Raw genomic sequence first — 18,592 nt, 5'->3', positions numbered from 1 at the left:
TTTCTTCAAATCGAATACAAAAGGAGTAGAAAATCCGAAAATTTTAGTCTCCAAACTGAGTATAGAAATCGCTAGGATTTAGTCTCCTACAAACAAAATATTAGATGAATACAGAAAAATAAAATAAGTTCCTTAAACTTGTTAGAAATCTATATTCGAAAATATATTCAAAAGCAGTAGCAATGAAAAAAATCAGAAATGTAGAAGAACAGAAAATGAATCTGAGCCCACTGAATTCACAGTGTTTCCTTAAGGAACTTAATCCCCTCCCAGTACCCGAGGTTTAGGATTATCTTCTCTCAGGATAGAACGGATAACCTCACTGGTGTAGCGGTACTTCAAACCCTAGTGATCAATGAACTCAAAGAGCAGTAGTAAATCCCACTTACTGCTTTTTTTTCCTGTTAAAACAATGCAGAAAGAATAAGGAGAAATCAAAATTTTTGTAAGGAAAATCTGAGGGAGAGTTCATGTATTTATAGCCAAAATACGTTGGCTATACTGAAGAGTTACAACTCTTCAGGTAAGGTTGCAACTCAAAATGGTTATTTTATAAAACGTCCATTTATGCAAATCGCCAAATTCAAATTCAAATTATAAGCCGAAGCCGAAGCCGAAGTCGAGCGAGTGACGATGACGGTGCGAGACTTGCCTTCTTCTCAACTCTTTAAGAGCTAGAAGAAGAGCAATTGTATATATACCCATCAAAAGTCTTTTCCTCCTCCAATATGAGACAATGTCCCTTGTCAAGGAGGGAAAATTAAATTTTTATTTTTCCCTCCATTTCCCATTCACCCTCTTTTAAGCTCTAAGAGGCTTAAACCTAACAGAGAGTTTCTCCTAGTCTTACCCTTATTATTAGTACTAGTCTTATATTTTCTTATTCTTAGGTTTTTGTTATTAGATAGTGTGTCATTCTTACCAGTAGTATCAGTACTATTCTTGTATTTTCTTATTCCTAAATCTTTGTTATTACACGTTGTGCCATTTGCTTCCGTTATCCTATTGCCTTGTTGTTGCTATTGTTTATTGCTTTATTTTCACTATTACTTGAGCCTGAGGTCTATCGAAAATAACATCTCTATCTTCATAAATTAGGCGTAAGGTCTGCGTAAACGTTACCTTCCCCAAATTTCACTTATATGATTACACTAATATTGTTGTTGTTGTAAGAAATTGAACTGCGTATAGAATAATTTATGAGAACTTTAGACTGTGGTATAAAGTTTGTTCATAAGGTTGTGGTATAAAGTTTGTTCATAAGGTTGAATCCACACAAGTTCAATTCTGACTTTAGATGATGGTATAAAGCAGAAATTGCATGGCATGTCCCCACGCTCGGTCTTAGCGAAATGTGTCCGTTTTTACGGTCTTATTCCCGTTTTTGACTTGAAAATCATAATTCTTTAATATTTAAAGCTTAAAATTCTGGTTTGGTGGTGGAAAGTAGAAATTTAATGATCCAGTATTGTTAAAATCATTTGAATGTTAATAATTTATGCTTAAGTTTTTTGTTCAAATATCAATTTAGCAATTTCTTGTAAAAAGCTCAAAATTTCATTATTGGACCTTAAAAATTTTTGAAGAAGACCTTGGGTTATTTTGATTTGGTGTTATTTGACTAAATTGGTAATTGTGGAGTGTTTGTGATGGTATTTGGAAGCTTTATTTTAAATTCGAGATCATTTGGAGCAGATTTGGTATGATTTGATCAAAATTGAAATTGCAAATTCGAAAAATACTTTGTTACAACAATAAGAGAAAAATTATGACAATCAGATAGATTAACTACATATAGGTAGTCCAAATATAACATAACTCTAATAATCTGGTAGAGGAATCCTTGAAGAACAAAATCATGCTAACGTGATATACTTTGATGAACAACTTAACCTATACTTAGCAATCGGTGTTTGCGGGCCCGGGGTCATTTCTTAAATATCACAAATTTTGGGGACCTCTATTCGTGTCAATCAACTCCGTGGCGCGTACACGCTATACCGTTCCAAATCCCTTCCTTCTCACTTCCTTCCTTTCTCTGTCGCCATGTCAACTAACTATAACTTCCCTTTCATTCCACATTTCTTCTCCCCCAATTCACCATCTCCTCATACATCTCTTTTCACCATTTCCTTACACCCTAAATTAATCTCCATCAAAATCCTTCTCTTCTCATTTCTCCAAACATGCATAACAACTACGTTAACTCTTCCTATTTCCAATATTACCAACCTCACATTCAGAACCCAAATCCTAGCTCCGATCATCCGCACAATCCCGCCGCCGTTCCCGACCAGTACGCGTCAGCTCCCCCGGTGCCGTCCGACTACTCCTCCGCCTACCCGCCATATTCTCACAGCTCCGCCGATCATTTCCCAACTGCAAACCCTAACACTCAACACCAACCTTACAATTATTACCCTTATAATCAAAATCAAGCGTCTCTCAGTTATGATTATAGTACACCCAATCCACCTAATTACAGTTCATCATATTCGTCCGCTCCTCATTCAATCGAAAATAATGGCTCGTATGGAGAACAAGGTTTTTATGGTTCTGGTGTTTGTAAATATAATAGTGGTAGGAAAGAGGAATCTTACAGTGAAAGTCGGTCTGAGTTGAATATGGGGGTGATGTTTGATGATTATGGTAGGCCTATCAATATTCAAAATGGGAGGGAGAATCAAGGACGCCCGAGTAGTCGTGAAGTTGTGAAAGCAACTCCGAAGATGGAGGAGCAACATGATGTTACAGCTGGTGTGTTGAAGTTCCGCGTCAAGCTTTTATCTGAAGGCGTAGGTCAGAGCGACATGGATGTGCTATGTCAGGTTAGAATGTAGCGTTATTAGTCTTTGCAGATATTTCATGAGCTTCAAAAGGGAAAATAGTTGCATTTTGAACTATTAATTTGGCATGCTTTAATCAATCGATTTATCTACTAGGCCTCAATTACAAACTAGTTAGAGTCGGCTATATGGATCCTCTTGTATCTAGTATTTAGGAACTCATTATAATTTAGCAGAACAAAGATATGTTGATAAAAAGAATTAACTAATTTTATGCCGACTATAGAGGTGGATCCAAGATTTGATGTTTATATGTTCCTTCAACGACTTCAGATTTATATAATAATAAATAAGTTCATAGTCAACTATTTTTAGATATTTAGTGGAGTTCTTAATACATACGGTGGGCTTGGCAAAAGCTACTGGGTTGCCATGAACCCATAGATTACATTGTAGATCTGCCTCTGGCTGACTTAATGCTTACTGCTCCCCTATTTCTTGGGACTGGCTATGCTAGGCCTGCTTATCACTGTTAATTTATTTATTTACCATTTCGCCAATTGTGTTTTCTAAGTTTTGCGTTGAAATTCAAATTCAGATTGGTCTAGATGGGATTCGCATACTTGATCCTGCTATGACCCGAACTCTGAGAATATATTTACTGGAGAATGTGACAAGATGGGAGGTAAGTTTGTCGATTTGATTGTATTAGTTCTGGTAATATGTTATTTCATTTGCATACAAGATGCCTGTGGAATAAGTTCATTTATTATCCTTTCTCTGTCAGATATTGGATTCATATATATTTGCGTTTTGGGCCAAAAGCTCTGTTGATGTGGAACCTAGACGTATCAGGCTGAAATCAAATAGCTATACAGTGAACAATATCCTGGACACTGTTACAGCAGCAAGTATTCAGGTTAAGAGATCTATTTACTCTTCAAATTTTGATATGTTCGTGTTGATAAATTCTTCGTTGAGATAGCTGCAATAATTTTAAGCCCTGGAGCTGGTGGAATGTGTCGAGTTACACAAGTTGTAGTCTTCTTTATCTGGCTTAACATCCTTTTTTTGTTTTGACGTAAACATAATCTGACTAAGGGATATCTGAACTGTTTTCGTACTAGTGTTAGAATTTATATATTGCTCTCAGGGCGTGTAGTTCATGCTGAACTAAAACTGAAATTCATAGGCATTGGCATTTTTCCACACTCTATGACTCCGGAGAAAGACCACAAGTGCTTTATCTAATAAGTGAGCAATTTACAAACTTCCTTTAGTTTCTTTTTACCATCATGGAAGATTTATAGTATTAGGGGTTATCAGCCATTTCTGCTACAGGAAGTCTTAGTCCAGATCAGTGGCGTGAGCTCTTTGAATCCAAGAGACGTAAATGGGTTTTAGCTATTCATTTTGGGATAAACAATTCTGGAGGATAGAGGCGGCCCTAATTGGTTTGTGAGACATATAGGAAGGTAGTGCCATGTTGAGGTGAAGTGAGGAAGGGTACAGGAGAGTGTTAAAATAGCTAAGAATATGATAGGACTAGGAAGGAGGGAATTATGGGGGTTGAAAGGAGAATTGATGGTTGAGTTTTTTGCTTGTTAGTATTTGGCAGCTTACGACATGAAGATACTCAAGAGGATAGCTAATTTAATTGGAGAGCAACATGGGGAATGGTCTATTTGATTGGTTCGGGATTGACTTGTCCCTGCGTTGAGAATTCAATATCAAGTTTAGGCTTGCCAAGTAGGAGCTTGAATGGTTCACTGTAGAAAGAGGAAATAAGAGAAAATGCAGTAGTTTCAAATTTGGAGAAGAATTATGCTTGGATACACATAGAAAAGAAAAGGGAACGGAGGATATGAGATCACAAAGCAACTAATGGATAGTCGGATTGCTGTATGGTCATCAATGAAATGACATCATTTTTAGAGGTGAAGAGCGCAAGACAATTTATTCAAGACAAAAGACTGGCTAAATGAGTCCAACATGAGTTAGCACAACCATGTTAGGAGATATGTAGTCGGGACTGATTAATGGGGCCGCTGGAAATAAAAAAAGGTAAATGTAACCGGGATCTTTAAAATTACTTTATTGCAACAATTAAAGCCTTAGAATCTAAATTTGATACTGAGGCATTGAGAGTATTCGATTTTCCTATCATCATATGAGAAAATTTCTAGGCTTTAGGTTTGGCCAATAACATGGCATTAGAAAAGCACAAGAGATTTGGTTCCAGCAGTAAAAAGGAGGTTGTGGTTGTCTTAAGTGGTTTCCATAACTTCCATGGACATGATAATTTGGTCTAGTAGGGATGACAAATTTTACTAATCCACAATTTTCTGTTTCCCTCCTACTAGCGAGTGGTGGACAAGGATCGGAAAAGTGGCCACCTGGCTCATCCCTCATATCTTTGAAACACCTTTGATCGTTTACTTCATTTTCATTTTAACTTGAATTAGATATTACTTTTCTTGCTGTTATTGTGTAATAGGAATTTTTTGGATGTGTGACTGTGGGAGTTTTTTTTTACCCCTCCCCAGGAGTTCCCCACTCGAACTCACAGCCTTAGGGTTGGATGTGGAGGGTATTTACCACTTGAGCAACCCCCTCTTGTCTATGACTGGGAGCTAATTGGAAAACGTACGCATATCTTAATGGGTGATGGTAACAGTAGAGGGCCGGTAGTGATGCCAGTGACTGAGCAGAGGGCGCGGATAGGTGGAAGGTTGCCCCCCCAAAAAAGCGCAATCACCATCTTTTTCTTTGGTTTCTTTAAGGGTATAGAAATTGTACTTTTCATGTTATACTTGGATTGATCCTGCATGTCGAATAGATTAATATGGAGGTTATGATTTTTAGGTTTTATCCTGTATTCACACAGCAGTAGATTGAAGACTTCAAGTTGCATTTGGTTGGTGCTTCTAAGAATGCTTAATTATCCACTGGCAATGGCTCTTATTCGCCTATTTTTTGACTGTATTCACACAGCAGTAGATTTAGAGGTGAAGAGCGCAAGACAATTTATTCAAGACAAAAGACTGGCTAAATGAGTCCAACATGAGTTAGCACAACCACGTTAGGAGATATGTAGTCGGGACCGATCATTGGGGCCGCTGGAAATAAAAAAAGGTAAATGTAACTGGGATCTTTAAAATTACTTTATTGCAACAATTAAAGCCTTAGAATCTAAATTTGATACTGAGGCATTGAAAGTATTCGATTTTCCTATCATCATATGAGAAAATTTCTAGGCTTTAGGTTTGGCCAATAACATGGCATTAGAAAAGCACAAGAGATTTGGTTCCATCAGTAAAAAGGAGGTTGTGGTTGTCTTAAGTGGTTTCCATAACTTCCATGGACATGATAATTTGGTCTAGTAGGGATAACAAATTTTACTAATCCACAATTTTCTGTTTCCCTCCTACTAGCGAGTGGTGGACAAGGATCGGAAAAGTGGCCACCTGGCTCATCCCTCATATCTTTGAAACACCTTTGATCGTTTACTTCATTTTCATTTTAACTTGAATTAGATATTACTTTTCTTGCTGTTATTGTGTGATAGGAATTTTTTGGATGTGTGACTGTGGGAGTTTTTTTAAACCCCTCCCCAGGAGTTCCCCACTCGAACTCACAGCCTTAGGGTTGGATGTGGAGGGCATTTACCACTTGAGCAACCCCCTCTTGTCTATGACTGGGAGCTAATTGGAAAACGTACGCATATCTTAATGGGTGATGGTAACAGTAGAGGGCCGGTAGTGATGCCAGTGACTGAGCAGAGGGCGCGGATAGGTGGAGGGTTGCCCCCCAAAAAAAGCGCCATCACCATCTTTTTCTTTGGTTTCTTTAAGGGTATAGAAATTGTACTTTTCATGTTATACTTGGATTGATCCTGCATGTCGAATAGATTAATATGGAGGTTATGATTTTTAGGTTTTATCCTGTATTCACACAGCAGTAGATTGAAGACTTCAAGTTGCATTTGGTTGGTGCTTCTAAGAATGCTTAATTATCCACTGCCAATGGCTCTTATTCGCCTATTTTTTGACTGTATTCACACAGCAGTAGATTTAGAGGTGAAGAGCACAAGACAATTTATTCAAGACAAAAGACTGGCTAAATGAGTCCAACATGAGTTAGCACAACCATGTTAGGAGATATGTAGTCGGGACCGATTAATGGGGCCGCTGGAAATAAAAAAAGGTAAATGTAACCGGGATCTTTAAAATTACTTTATTGCAACAATTAAAGCCTTAGAATCTAAATTTGATACTGAGGCATTGAAAGTATTCGATTTTCCTATCATCATATGAGAAAATTTCTAGGCTTTAGGTTTGGCCAATAACATGGCATTGGAAAAGCACAAGAGATTTGGTTCCATCAGTAAAAAGGAGGTTGTGGTTGTCTTAAGTGGTTTCCATAACTTCCATGGACATGATAATTTGGTCTAGTAGGGATAACAAATTTTACTAATCCACAATTTTCTGTTTCCCTCCTACTAGCGAGTGGTGGACAAGGATCGGAAAAGTGGCCACCTGGCTCATCCCTCATATCTTTGAAACAACTTTGATCGTTTACTTCATTTTCATTTTAACTTGAATTAGATATTACTTTTCTTGCTGTTATTGTGTGATAGGAATTTTTTGGATGTGTGACTGTGGGAGTTTTTTTAAACCCCTCCCCAGGAGTTCCCCACTCGAACTCACAGCCTTAGGGTTGGATGTGGAGGGCATTTACCACTTGAGCAACCCCCTCTTGTCTATGACTGGGAGCTAATTGGAAAACGTGCGCATATCTTAATGGGTGATGGTAACAGTAGAGGGCCGGTAGTGATGCCAGTGACTGAGGAGAGGGCGCGGATAGGTGGAGGGTTCCCTCCCCCCCCCCCCCCCCAAAAAAAGCGCCATCACTATCTTTTTCTTTGGTTTCTTTAAGGGTATAGAAATTGTACTTTTCATGTTATACTTGGATTGATCCTGCATGTCGAATAGATTAATATGGACGTTATGATTTTTAGGTTTTATCCTGTATTCACATAGCACTAGATTGAAGACTTCAAGTTGCATTTGGTTGGTGCTTCTAAGAATGCTTAATTATCCACTGCCAATGGCTCTTATTCGCCTATTTTTTGACTGTATTCACACAGCAGTAGATTTAGAGGTGAAGAGCGCAAGACAATTTATTCAAGACAAAAGACTGGCTAAATGAGTCCAACATGAGTTAGCACAACCACGTTAGGAGATATGTAGTCGGGACCGATTAATGGGGCCGCTGGAAATAAAAAAAAGGTAAATGTAACCGGGATCTTTAAAATTACTTTATTGCAACAATTAAAGCCTTAGAATCTAAATTTGATACTGAGGCATTGAAAGTATTCGATTTTCCTATCATCATATGAGAAAATTTCTAGGCTTTAGGTTTGGCCAATAACATGGCATTGGAAAAGCACAAGAGATTTGGGTTCCATCAGTAAAAAGGAGGTTGTGGTTGTCTTAAGTGGTTTCCATAACTTCCATGGACATGATAATTTGGTCTAGTAGGGATAACAAATTTTACTAATCCACAATTTTCTGTTTCCCTCCTACTAGCGAGTGGTGGACAAGGATCGGAAAAGTGGCCACCTGGCTCATCCCTCATATCTTTGAAACACCTTTGATCGTTTACTTTATTTTCATTTTAACTTGAATTAGATATTACTTTTCTTGCTGTTATTGTGTGATAGGAATTTTTTGGATGTGTGACTGTGGGAGTTTTTTTTACCCCTCCCCAGGAGTTCCCCACTCGAACTCACAGCCTTAGGGTTGGATGTGGAGGGTATTTACCACTTGAGCAACCCCCTCTTGTCTATGACTGGGAGCTAATTGGAAAACGTACGCATATCTTAATGGGTGATGGTAACAGTAGAGGGCCGGTAGTGATGCCAGTGACTGAGCAGAGGGCGCGGATAGGTGGAGGGTTGCCCCCCAAAAAAAGCGCCATCACCATCTTTTTTTTTTGGTTTCTTTAAGGGTATAGCAGTGTTGTAAATAGCGAGCGCTACGTCGCTAATAGCGAGTAGCGTAGCGATGCGAGACTGTGTCGCTTCTTTCATCTGTTGCGTTGCGATTTACATAAAGCGATCGCCTCTGCTTGTGTAGCGAGAGGCGACAGTGTGGCGAGAGGCGACTGAAGCGTCGCTTTTTTAAAAAGAAAAAAGAAAAAGGGCAAAGACTTAAGAAAAAAGGTCGTGATTAGGGCTTGACTCTCAGAAGTTTCTTTCTTCTTCAACTTCGAACAACAGAGCAGCCAAGTTTCTGAAAAAAGGTCGCGATTAGGGCTCGCGATTATTGTGCCATAGTCTTCTTCATCAAGTTTCTGCCATCTGAAAAACCAGGTATGCTTCTCTGAGTTTCCTTTCTTTCTTCTTCTTCTTCTTTCTTCTTTCTTCTTTCTTTCTTCTTCTTTCTATTTGTTTTGCTCTGTTTTTTGTCGAGAACAACAAAAACAGAGAGTCTGCTTTTGTGCTCTGTTTTTCGAGCAAAATAACAGAGGCTCTTCCCTTCCTCTTTCTTCTTCTCTTATTTTTTTTTTTTGGCTATGTTTTTCGACCAGCAGCAGAGGCAGAGCAGAGGCAGTAGCTCTTTCTTTTTAGGCTCTGTTTTGTTTGCTCTGTTTTTTCAATTATAGACTTAATAGTCTTATAGAGTAGAATTAATAGCATATAGAATCTATTGAGTTTTTAATTTTTGAATTGATATATTTATAAACATATTATTGTTATTGAGTTTTTAGTTATTTAATATATTATTGTTATTGAGTTTTTAGTTATATGTATATAATATTTTATGTTTTTGTATAAATTGTCGCTTCACATCAAAAAGGCGAGCGCTTCGCTGCGCGCCTCTCGCCTCAGTGAAGCGGGCCCTCGTCGCTATTTGTCGCCGCACGCTATCCAAAACACTGGGGTATAGAAATTGTACTTTTCATGTTATACTTGGATTGATCCTGCATGTCGAATAGATTAATATGGAGGTTATGATTTTTAGGTTTTATCCTGTATTCACACAGCAGTAGATTGAAGACTTCAAGTTGCATTTGGTTGGTGCTTCTAAGAATGCTTAATTATCCACCGCCAATGGCTCTTATTCGCCTATTTTTTGACTGTCTATGGCTGCCACTCCCTATTTCCTCCATATCAAGTTTAGTTGGTGTTCCTGCTCTTCTCCAGATATTTTTCACTTAAAACAATACTATACAATTGAAATTGGATTTCATCATCTATTTCTTTGCTTTCAACAAGATATCTAGGTACAATGCTCCTCTAGATACTCGACTAGTCATAATCATGTACACATGCTTTTATTATGGAATTCAGATTAAGGAGATCGGCGAGAGTAATAAACCTTCAGATTCAATCAAGGGATCTGAGCAAGCTGCTGAGAAAAAGAAAAGCTTTGTTGATTTGATGAAGTTGATGAGGCCACTCAATGAAGAGAAAGATTTCTGGGTTAGATTTAATGATTTATGATCATTTGTTGCATTAATTTAGTGTTCGTGGTTTCCATCTATTTCTGTTGAATCAACTACTGAAAGTAACTCTTAACAAATTCTTGGCTCTCTTTTGCCTAATATTCTGTACAGGTTCCTGATGAAGCAGTTCGCAAGTGCACTGGTTGCGGGACAGATTTTAGTGCTTTCAATAGAAAGGTGCACATTATTTTGAACAGTGGTGTAAATGTCATATTTTTGTATTGCCTGTTTTAACTTTTTAAATCTTGTATGTCTTCTTTAAATCTGTGCCAGCACCACTGCAGGAATTGTGGGGATATTTTCTGTGACAAGTGCACGCAAGGTAGAGTTGCTCTCACTGCCGATGAAGATGCACTGCCAGTTCGAGTTTGTGACCGATGCATGGTATGCCCATGTAAAATAAGGGTTAATTACAGGTTTATTGTTTTCTTTTATTAAGATGTTAAATGTGACTTTAATTGTCAATCTGAGATGGTCTGAAGCAACACATGTGCAAAGCTTAGTGTCGGGGAACATGTACAATTAGTTGTACAAATTAGCCACGAACTGGATCTGATAGTGTGATGTGATAGGAGAACAAATTGAATGAAGAGGAACCGCGAAAACTTGTGGACTAGGTGTAGGTGACAATGCTTTTGGGAAAAGGGGACATAAGGAAATCAAGGAATTCAATGGAGCTCATTGTCTCATGTTTTGGGGGATAAAGAAAGATATTGGAGATCTAATGCTTCAACTACATAGTTCAGCTCATTAAAGAAATGGAGCAAGATAAAAGCACTGCAAGTGTTCCATCTATTTAGAAACGTCAGAGAACTTAGTTTGTAATTATTCTGAACAGAAAGCTGCTCTTGCTTATTAAAGATACTACCACCTGGGAACTTTCATTGGTGACATACGATCACATGTTACCCTAGGAGTATTAGTTATTTGCTTTTTCATTATTGTATCTTCTATCATCTGGCTAAAGAATAAGACAATTCCCGAAAGAGGGGTTAAACCTTTTAACAATATAATGATGTTCTGGATCTTAATATCTGATGGAGTGATGGTTACTGTATTCGAGAGCTTTTCCAGTCTTTCATGACAGTGCCTTCCAATGTTTTATGTTCTTTTATCTGTTATTCTGTTCAACATGTTGATCTTCCGTAAGCATACTTTTGTGATCTTATATATCAGAATAGTCTTGAAGCAGTACTTTCACAAGATGTAACAAAAAATGAACTTTCCTCATTTTGCAGGCAGAGGTAACTCAGAGACTCAGCAATTCAAAGGAAGCAATGGCGAAAGTTGCTCCATTACGAAGTCATGAGGACCTTACAAGAAAACTCAAGGTGACTACTGACTTACGAGATTCTTTAAATTATTCATCATTACTGTGTAAAATTGTTTTGTTTATATAGGCTATTGGAAGTGTATCTTGAAAATTAATACTGATTAGCTTATGTCCACAATTATGAAAGTTATATTACTTTTAAGATTTGAAGTGTGGATAAACAATTCCTATCTCAAAAAAACTATGGATAAGAATTTTGAGATGAACTGTTGGATAAGTGAATTGGAGAGAGAAGACATAAGAAACAGAAAGTAATAATCTCTATTTTAAATTTGTGATGTGCTTTATAAAGCTTCTGGTTTGGGTTGGCATAATTTTTATCAATGGATTATAAAGTATCTTTGCTGTAATGTTAAATTTTCCTTCTATACTTGGCCAGTGTCTCCCTACTTTAAATTTTGTTATTTCATCAACATATACTAATTTCTATTGTTGAAATTCATAAACAGGAGGAGATGGACAAGAAGCGCAAGACCTCAGGAGGTAGTATCCATGGTTGAAACAGTTTCTTATTTAATTCGCTTCAACATACACATACGTTTCTGATTGCCATCTGGAATTGGCACACAAATTTTTCTATGGTTACTACAAGTTGGAGAATTTTTTCCCTTGGAGCTGATGGGGTCTATCATTTTCAGGACTTAGTTCTCAAGGATCTAGGGGGATGAGAGAAGTGGAATGTCCAACTTGCACGGTCCATTTGCAGGTTCAGTACCATAGACCATGCTTTTCTCCCCTGTTCTTATGTTTGTGCCTGTTCCTGAAAACCTTTTTGATACTATTAACCCCAAGAATATCCTGTACCTGTGGATGTATTTTATATGGATTTGAGTTTGCAGGTTGAAGTGGCAGCTTCTGGATCAGAAACGATTGAGTGCAGCGTCTGCCAGCATCCATTCCTTGTTAATGCTCATTGATCTGCAGAGTTTCCTTTGATAATATTTCTGTACTAAAAGCCATTTTGATTGTCCTTTAACTTATACCCACAGTTCTCAAAGAGTATCACGGTCTTTTCTGAGTGATACTGGTATTATGCTCTTTTTCCATAATGTAGATATATGTACATTGTGGAGGTGGTTGTTATTGTGAGAACTCAATTTATAGAAGTGCAAAATTTCTTCCAAAAAATGGATAAGGCATAAGATTTATTCTTTTTAGGTGTCTTTTTCTGTTCCTTAAAGAAAGAGAGTCCTAATAGATTAAAAACTCGGACAAATTCTAACAATTCTCCCCCTGGCCTGAATTTTCTTGATAAAACTGGATCCACTTTCTTCATATAATTTTCATCATCGATGCTTGGCATGATTAAAAATAGGCATAGGTTGAAAAATCTTGGTATTAGTTGAAAGAAGCCCAAGAATGAGTTAAAAGGAGCCCACTCATTAAGAATAAGTATCAGTTAAGACTAACATTGGTTAAAAAGAGCCCAAATATGGGTTTAAAAGAGTTTATTTCTATAAAAAAAATGCAGCAATAAGGGTTTTGAATATTTGTGATTGTAATTTATCTCCACACATAGCATCACGTTCAAACTTTTTTGGATAAATCTTCATTATCGTCAAATTAGTTGTGGCTTAATTTGAATCCGCCTGAATTTGTCTTCGATCTCGCTTCGAACCATTGGCTCTGATACCACTTGTTGGGATCGAAATAACATGGTGTATGCAGAAACTAACAATGCAAACCTTTGAGACGATAAATCAGACGACAAAGAAAAACATACTAAACTAGGCATAATAATTTATTATGATTTGGTCAATCGACTTACATATGATTCATTACTAATATAAAAAGAGAAAATAATTTTTTTTGAGAGAATAGATGCTACATTGTGGAGGTTGTTGTTGTTAGAAGCAAAGATCTTCAATTTATAGATGTGCAAAATTTGTCTTCCAAATAAAAGGATATAATATAAGATTTATTCTTTTAGGAGTCTTTTTTTCAAGAAAAAGAGTCCTAATAAATTAAAAATTCAGGACAAAATCCTAACAGTTAAATCATCCGATCTGGTGATAGTTGCCGCGAGGGGCATAAACTAAATTATTAATTGTACAATTCATATTTTTCCTTGTAATCTTTTCAACTCTCTTCACTTGGATCGATCATTGGCTATAGATATTGGTAGCTTTTATGAGTAGCATGGATACTCAATGGCATGAAGTTCAGATAGATCAAGACTCTAAACCCTCAATTGACTAGCTGGAAGAACAATACCTCAGCCAAGAACTCCAACCAAAAAAGAGAAAAAATAAATAAATAAGAATGGATAATAAGATCCAAACATATATGTTATAGGTCCTTATGATTTCCCTTAGGCATTCCCCTTAAGCATTCCCTTATGAGTAGTATGGATACTCAATGGCATGAAGTTCAGATAGATCAAGACTCTAAGCCCTCAATTAACTAGCCGGAAGAAAAATACCTAAGCCAAGAACTCGAACCAAAAAAGAGAAAAACATAAATAAATAGGAATGGATAATAAGATCCAAACATATATGTTATAGGTCCTAATGATTTCCCTTAGGCATACTGACATGCCATGGAAATAGTAAATATTGTGACCTATTCCAATTCCAGAGGGGTCTATTAAAGAGTTTAACTCCTAGTTGGGTTGTACACAACGAGAAATTTCAGTGGTTTTCTATTTTCTTCACAAAATTTGACTCAATTACTGCTATATATGTCAAGAATTGCCTGGGTGGTGGGTTAAGGTTTAAAAAAAATGCTCTTAGGCACTTTCTTCGAGACTCTTCTCTCTCCTACTTCCTAGGACTGCAGAACAACCTATTCCGACATCGTTTAGTACCGGAAAATTCATCTTTCCTTCCTACACCCTGTTTTCACCCACTGTGATTACTGATATACTAACCTTTTCTTTAATATTCTCTTAAACACAAGTTATTTCTTATGGGGAAAACAAAATTTATTTAACACTGGTTTTAAATCTTTTGATATCACGAGATGGACCTCCAACAATGGTACATGGTTCGATTGGGTGGAGAGAAGTCGCAATATGATGAGACGCTCCACGTTAAGCAAAAAGACTATGGAATGAGTCTGTAATGTACTCAAAGAAGCCTCTAATGACCAGAAGAATGTGGTACGGAGATGGAAGAATAAGGACAGGCGAACCGAATATTTTTGTACTAGGAAGTACAATGACCATAAGAGATATACAAGTATATTGTCACTGAAAAGAGGCAATCGTGAGGTTATTATAATCCCTGAACTTGCTTTGAATGCAGGATGGGGAGACATTGCATTTAAGATAAAAAGGTTTATTAAATGCTCCTCCCAACTTAATTTCACAAGGCCACCCAGACTTTCTGAAGCAATCTACATTTATGCCAAAGCAGTACAAGAGAGTAAATGGCAATCAAACAACCTTCATGAAGCAGTAGTCAGCACTAATAAAGGAGGTATCACGATCTTGGAGCCAAATGGGATGAAGGATAACGGACTTTTGACAAGATGTATCATTGGGTACTTTGGAAGGAAACAACTTAGAGACGTACACTATCAAACATTCGAAGATGGGCCTGTATAACGTAAAAAACAGCATTTGGAATGAACATGTATGAGATGACTGGGAATCGTTTTCTGTTTCATTTCCCTAACAGAAACATGGTTGAGCAGATTCTCCAAGGAGAATGGAGGTGGAAGAAATTCAAGCTTTATCTCGAATGGTGGAACCCCATCACCGATTGTCTTTCTAACTCCATATCTGTCAAAACTACCTGGATCAAAGCCATGGGAGTTCCCCTACATTTGTGGTCACATAAGATATTCAAAGAAATAGGAGATCTTTATGGTGGGTGGAAAGCTACAGAAGAAGAGATAGAACTCAAAAACCATCTCAAGTGAGCAAAACTTCAAGTAGCAGGAGATGGTCAGAATATACCAAATGAGGTAGTCATTGAGAGAGAGGGGGTCAAATTCTTCATACAGATAGGGGCTGAAAGGAACACCCGCTTTGAATAGGGCCGAAGATTTCCAGGGAGATTACCAGAGATGACATAGGATCGAAGCCTCTGAAGGGCCGCCAGACAAAAATAACCTACGAGGTAGAAGGGGTACAGGATAGCCTTTTAACTGTAGATGGGACGGATAAGGACCACGTGGGGTGTACTGAGTTTATTGACAAAAGTAAGGGAAAGGCACGTGCAATGTAGGAGGATGATTTGGGAGAAGTAACATTATTTTTGGGCCAATCCACTTAGCCCAGCAATGGGCCAACTATTAAAAATACACTTGGGCCTGACTGTGCAGCCCAAGTCATTTTTAATGAATTATATCTGGAGCCCACATAGATCATAAGGTTTGACTTTTTTCTAGAAGAGACGAGAGCTGTTTTGCATTCACAACAAGAAGCCAACAGGAAAACCAACAGAGGTCCTTTGACGTAGTTGCAAACTTGGGGAGTTCACCACATGCAAAGATGTTAATGCTAGAGGAGCCTAGAGAATAAGAAGGGAAAGGGTTACAAGGGATGAAGGCAGACGATGCTCTGACACTAATCGTAATTGGGGAACCTCATCTTATTTCTGAAATTGAGTGTACGAATCAACTACACCTCAATTCCAGTGGAGAAAATTGGAAAATGGTGTATGCTGAACCTATTCTGGTTCAACATCAGGAGTCTTTTCTGGAGAAAGAATTGGATATGACCTTATGGGTTCATCAGGATTTGCTCAAACTGAGCAAAAATATTTGGGGTAGATTTTCAGGGACATGAAGAAGAAGCTTTGGAATTACTTCTGCAGATAGATTGCTGTAGACAGGCTAGAAGGATGGTGCCAGAACTGGACATCAATAAAATCAGATTCAAAGGGGCACACGAGCTAAAATGTTTGGTCTCCTTTGATGTTAAATTCCAGAGCAACGGGAAAAGATTTAGGGGAAAAATCCCGACACTAGTTGATCAATGAAGCTCAAACTAGTTTCATGGAATGTGAGAGGATTTAATAATTTGGCTAAAAGAAGGATAGTAAAGAGTTTAGTTCAACTCTAGAACACAGATATTATCTGTTTTCAGGAGACTAAACTTGAGGGGAAAATACAAGAGCTTGTTAAGCAGATTTGGGGAGGGCGATGGGTGAGGTTTTCTTGTCTGGAGTCTAGTGGTACTAGAGGGGATATTATGATGTTATGGGATTTTAGAATCTGGAAAGCGGATGTCGTTCAAATTGGAGCTATACACTCACATGCAAATTTGAGGCACTCTGGCAGAACTTTGAATGTCACATAACATGGGTGTATGCCCCAAACTGCAATATTGAGAGGAGGAAAGTTTGGTGGGAGATATGAGTTGTGAAGGGTTTGATGGAGGGTCCATGGGCTGTTTGTGGAGATTTTAACGTTACTAGATTTCCTTCTGAGAAAAGGAACTGCAATAGGAGATCTAGATCTATGGTGGAATTTTCAGATTTTATAAATGATATGAATATAATTGATCTATCACTAGAAGGAGGTGTCTACACCTGGTTCAAAGGGGAAAACCAAATAATCTCCTCCATAATTGATAGAATCCTGATCTCTGAAGAATGTGATGACAGTTTTAGGAACGTCAAACAATACCTCCTCCAAAGACTAATCTCAGACCATGTTCCTGTGTCTTTACAATGTGGTTCTTGGGAGCACACCAAATCATTCTTTAAATTTGCTAACTGGTAGTTGAACACAAAAGGCTTCATAGATAGAATCAAAGAATGTTAGACATCTTTTGAATTTTCAGGGAGGCCAGATTTTATCTTAGCTTGTAAAATGAAAGCTGAAGTAATGGAGTAGAAGCAGCCATGGGAATATGGGATTGCAAAAGATCAACCTACTTAATCAATTGCAGTGTTGGACTCTACTCTGCAAACTAGAGCTCTAACAGAAGAGGAATCAGTGAAGAAGACCTCTCTTTTCAAGGAATGTGAGGAACACCTGAAAAATGAAGAAATTGCATGGAGGAAAAGATCCATAGCTCTTTGGCTTAAGGAGGGGGACATGAATACAAGTTTCTTCCATAAAATTACTAATGCACATAAGAGAAGTCATAATATTGATCAGTTAGTGATCCAGGAAGAAATAATTGTAGAGCCATAAAGAATCAAGACTGAGATCATTGACTTTTACAAAGAGTTATGTACAAAGAATGAAGAGTGGAGACCTGTGTGCAACTATGAAATCTGCCCTAAAATATTTGAAGAAGAAAAGAAGTTCTTACAAAGAAGCTTTGATGAACAAAAGATGTTGGGGGTGTCTGAAGATGTGTGCAGTGGACAAGGCTCCTGGACCTGATGGTTATATAATGGGTTTTTTATCAAGTGTTGGGATGTATTGAAGCAGGACATTATGGAGGTTTTCCATAATTTTTACTCCCACGAAATCTTTGAAAAAAGTTTTAATGCATCATATATAGTCCTGATCCCCAAGAAGGTAAGTGCAAAGAAATTGAGAGATTTCAAGCCTAAAAGCTTGATAGGCCATATATATAAGCTAATTTCAAAAGTTTTGACAAAGAGGCTTAAAGGAGTGATGGAGAAATTGGAGGATCTACAACAGATGACTTTTTATCAAAGGAAGGCAAATAATGGATGTTGTTTTGATTGCCAATGAGGCTGTGGATTCAAGAACCAAGCAGAAGAAGCCAGAAATTCTTTGTAAACTAGACATCGAAAAAGCATATGATCATGTAAACTGGAATTTCTTGCTAAATATGCTATGCCTAATGGGGTTTGGGGTGAAATGGATCAACTGGGTGAAATATTGTATCTCCACTGTCAGATTTCCAATCCTCATAAATGGATCTCCTAAGGGATTTTTTCCTACCCATAGAGGTTTAAGGCAGGGTGATCCTTTATCTCCCTTTCTTTTCATAATAGTCATGGAAGGTCTGAATAATATGGTTAAAACAACAAAAAAACAATTGGTGGAGAGGCAGCAAGAAGTGAAAATAATAGTCTGGAGATCACAC

General features: G+C 37.6%; 2 protein-coding genes across 2 annotated transcripts; both read left to right on the top strand.

Annotated features, from left to right (window-relative positions):
• Positions 1 to 2,033: 2,033 nt before the first annotated feature.
• LOC104105988 (protein FREE1-like) lies at positions 2,034 to 12,788 on the top strand. The gene is made up of 10 exons (XM_009614432.4): positions 2,034 to 2,828; positions 3,385 to 3,471; positions 3,574 to 3,705; positions 10,144 to 10,275; positions 10,410 to 10,475; positions 10,572 to 10,682; positions 11,537 to 11,629; positions 12,081 to 12,114; positions 12,270 to 12,337; positions 12,471 to 12,788. Exons 1-10 carry the CDS (start codon positions 2,187 to 2,189, stop codon positions 12,546 to 12,548), a joined length of 1,443 nt encoding a protein of 480 aa, XP_009612727.1. The 5' UTR covers positions 2,034 to 2,186; the 3' UTR covers positions 12,549 to 12,788.
• Positions 12,789 to 16,953: 4,165 nt separating this feature from the next.
• Positions 16,954 to 17,721, top strand: LOC138905744 (uncharacterized). Its single transcript, XM_070194264.1, has 2 exons — positions 16,954 to 17,257; positions 17,474 to 17,721. The coding sequence occupies exons 1-2, from the start codon at positions 16,954 to 16,956 to the stop codon at positions 17,719 to 17,721; spliced, it is 552 nt and encodes a 183-aa protein (XP_070050365.1).
• The last annotated feature ends 871 nt before the right edge of the window (positions 17,722 to 18,592 follow it).

Source organism: Nicotiana tomentosiformis, chromosome 2, assembly GCF_000390325.3.
Source record: "Nicotiana tomentosiformis chromosome 2, ASM39032v3, whole genome shotgun sequence".
NCBI lineage: Eukaryota > Viridiplantae > Streptophyta > Magnoliopsida > Solanales > Solanaceae > Nicotiana > Nicotiana tomentosiformis.
The sequence above is the reverse complement of the archived record's forward strand: the minus strand, read 5'-3'. Positions and strand labels throughout refer to the sequence as shown.

Excerpts from the sequence above, each read along its gene's own strand:
- LOC104105988 (XM_009614432.4), top strand. The coding sequence starts at position 2,187 with ATGCATAACAACTACGTTAACTCTTCCTATTTCCAATATTACCAACCT. Across the intron at positions 3,706-10,143 it reads TTACAGCAGCAAGTATTCAG|ATTAAGGAGATCGGCGAGAG; the intron begins GTTAAGAGATCT and ends TATGGAATTCAG. Across the intron at positions 10,276-10,409 it reads ATGAAGAGAAAGATTTCTGG|GTTCCTGATGAAGCAGTTCG; the intron begins GTTAGATTTAAT and ends TATTCTGTACAG.
- LOC138905744 (XM_070194264.1), top strand. The coding sequence starts at position 16,954 with ATGGAGGGTCCATGGGCTGTTTGTGGAGATTTTAACGTTACTAGATTT. Across the intron at positions 17,258-17,473 it reads TCCTGTGTCTTTACAATGTG|TGTTGGACTCTACTCTGCAA; the intron begins GTTCTTGGGAGC and ends AATCAATTGCAG.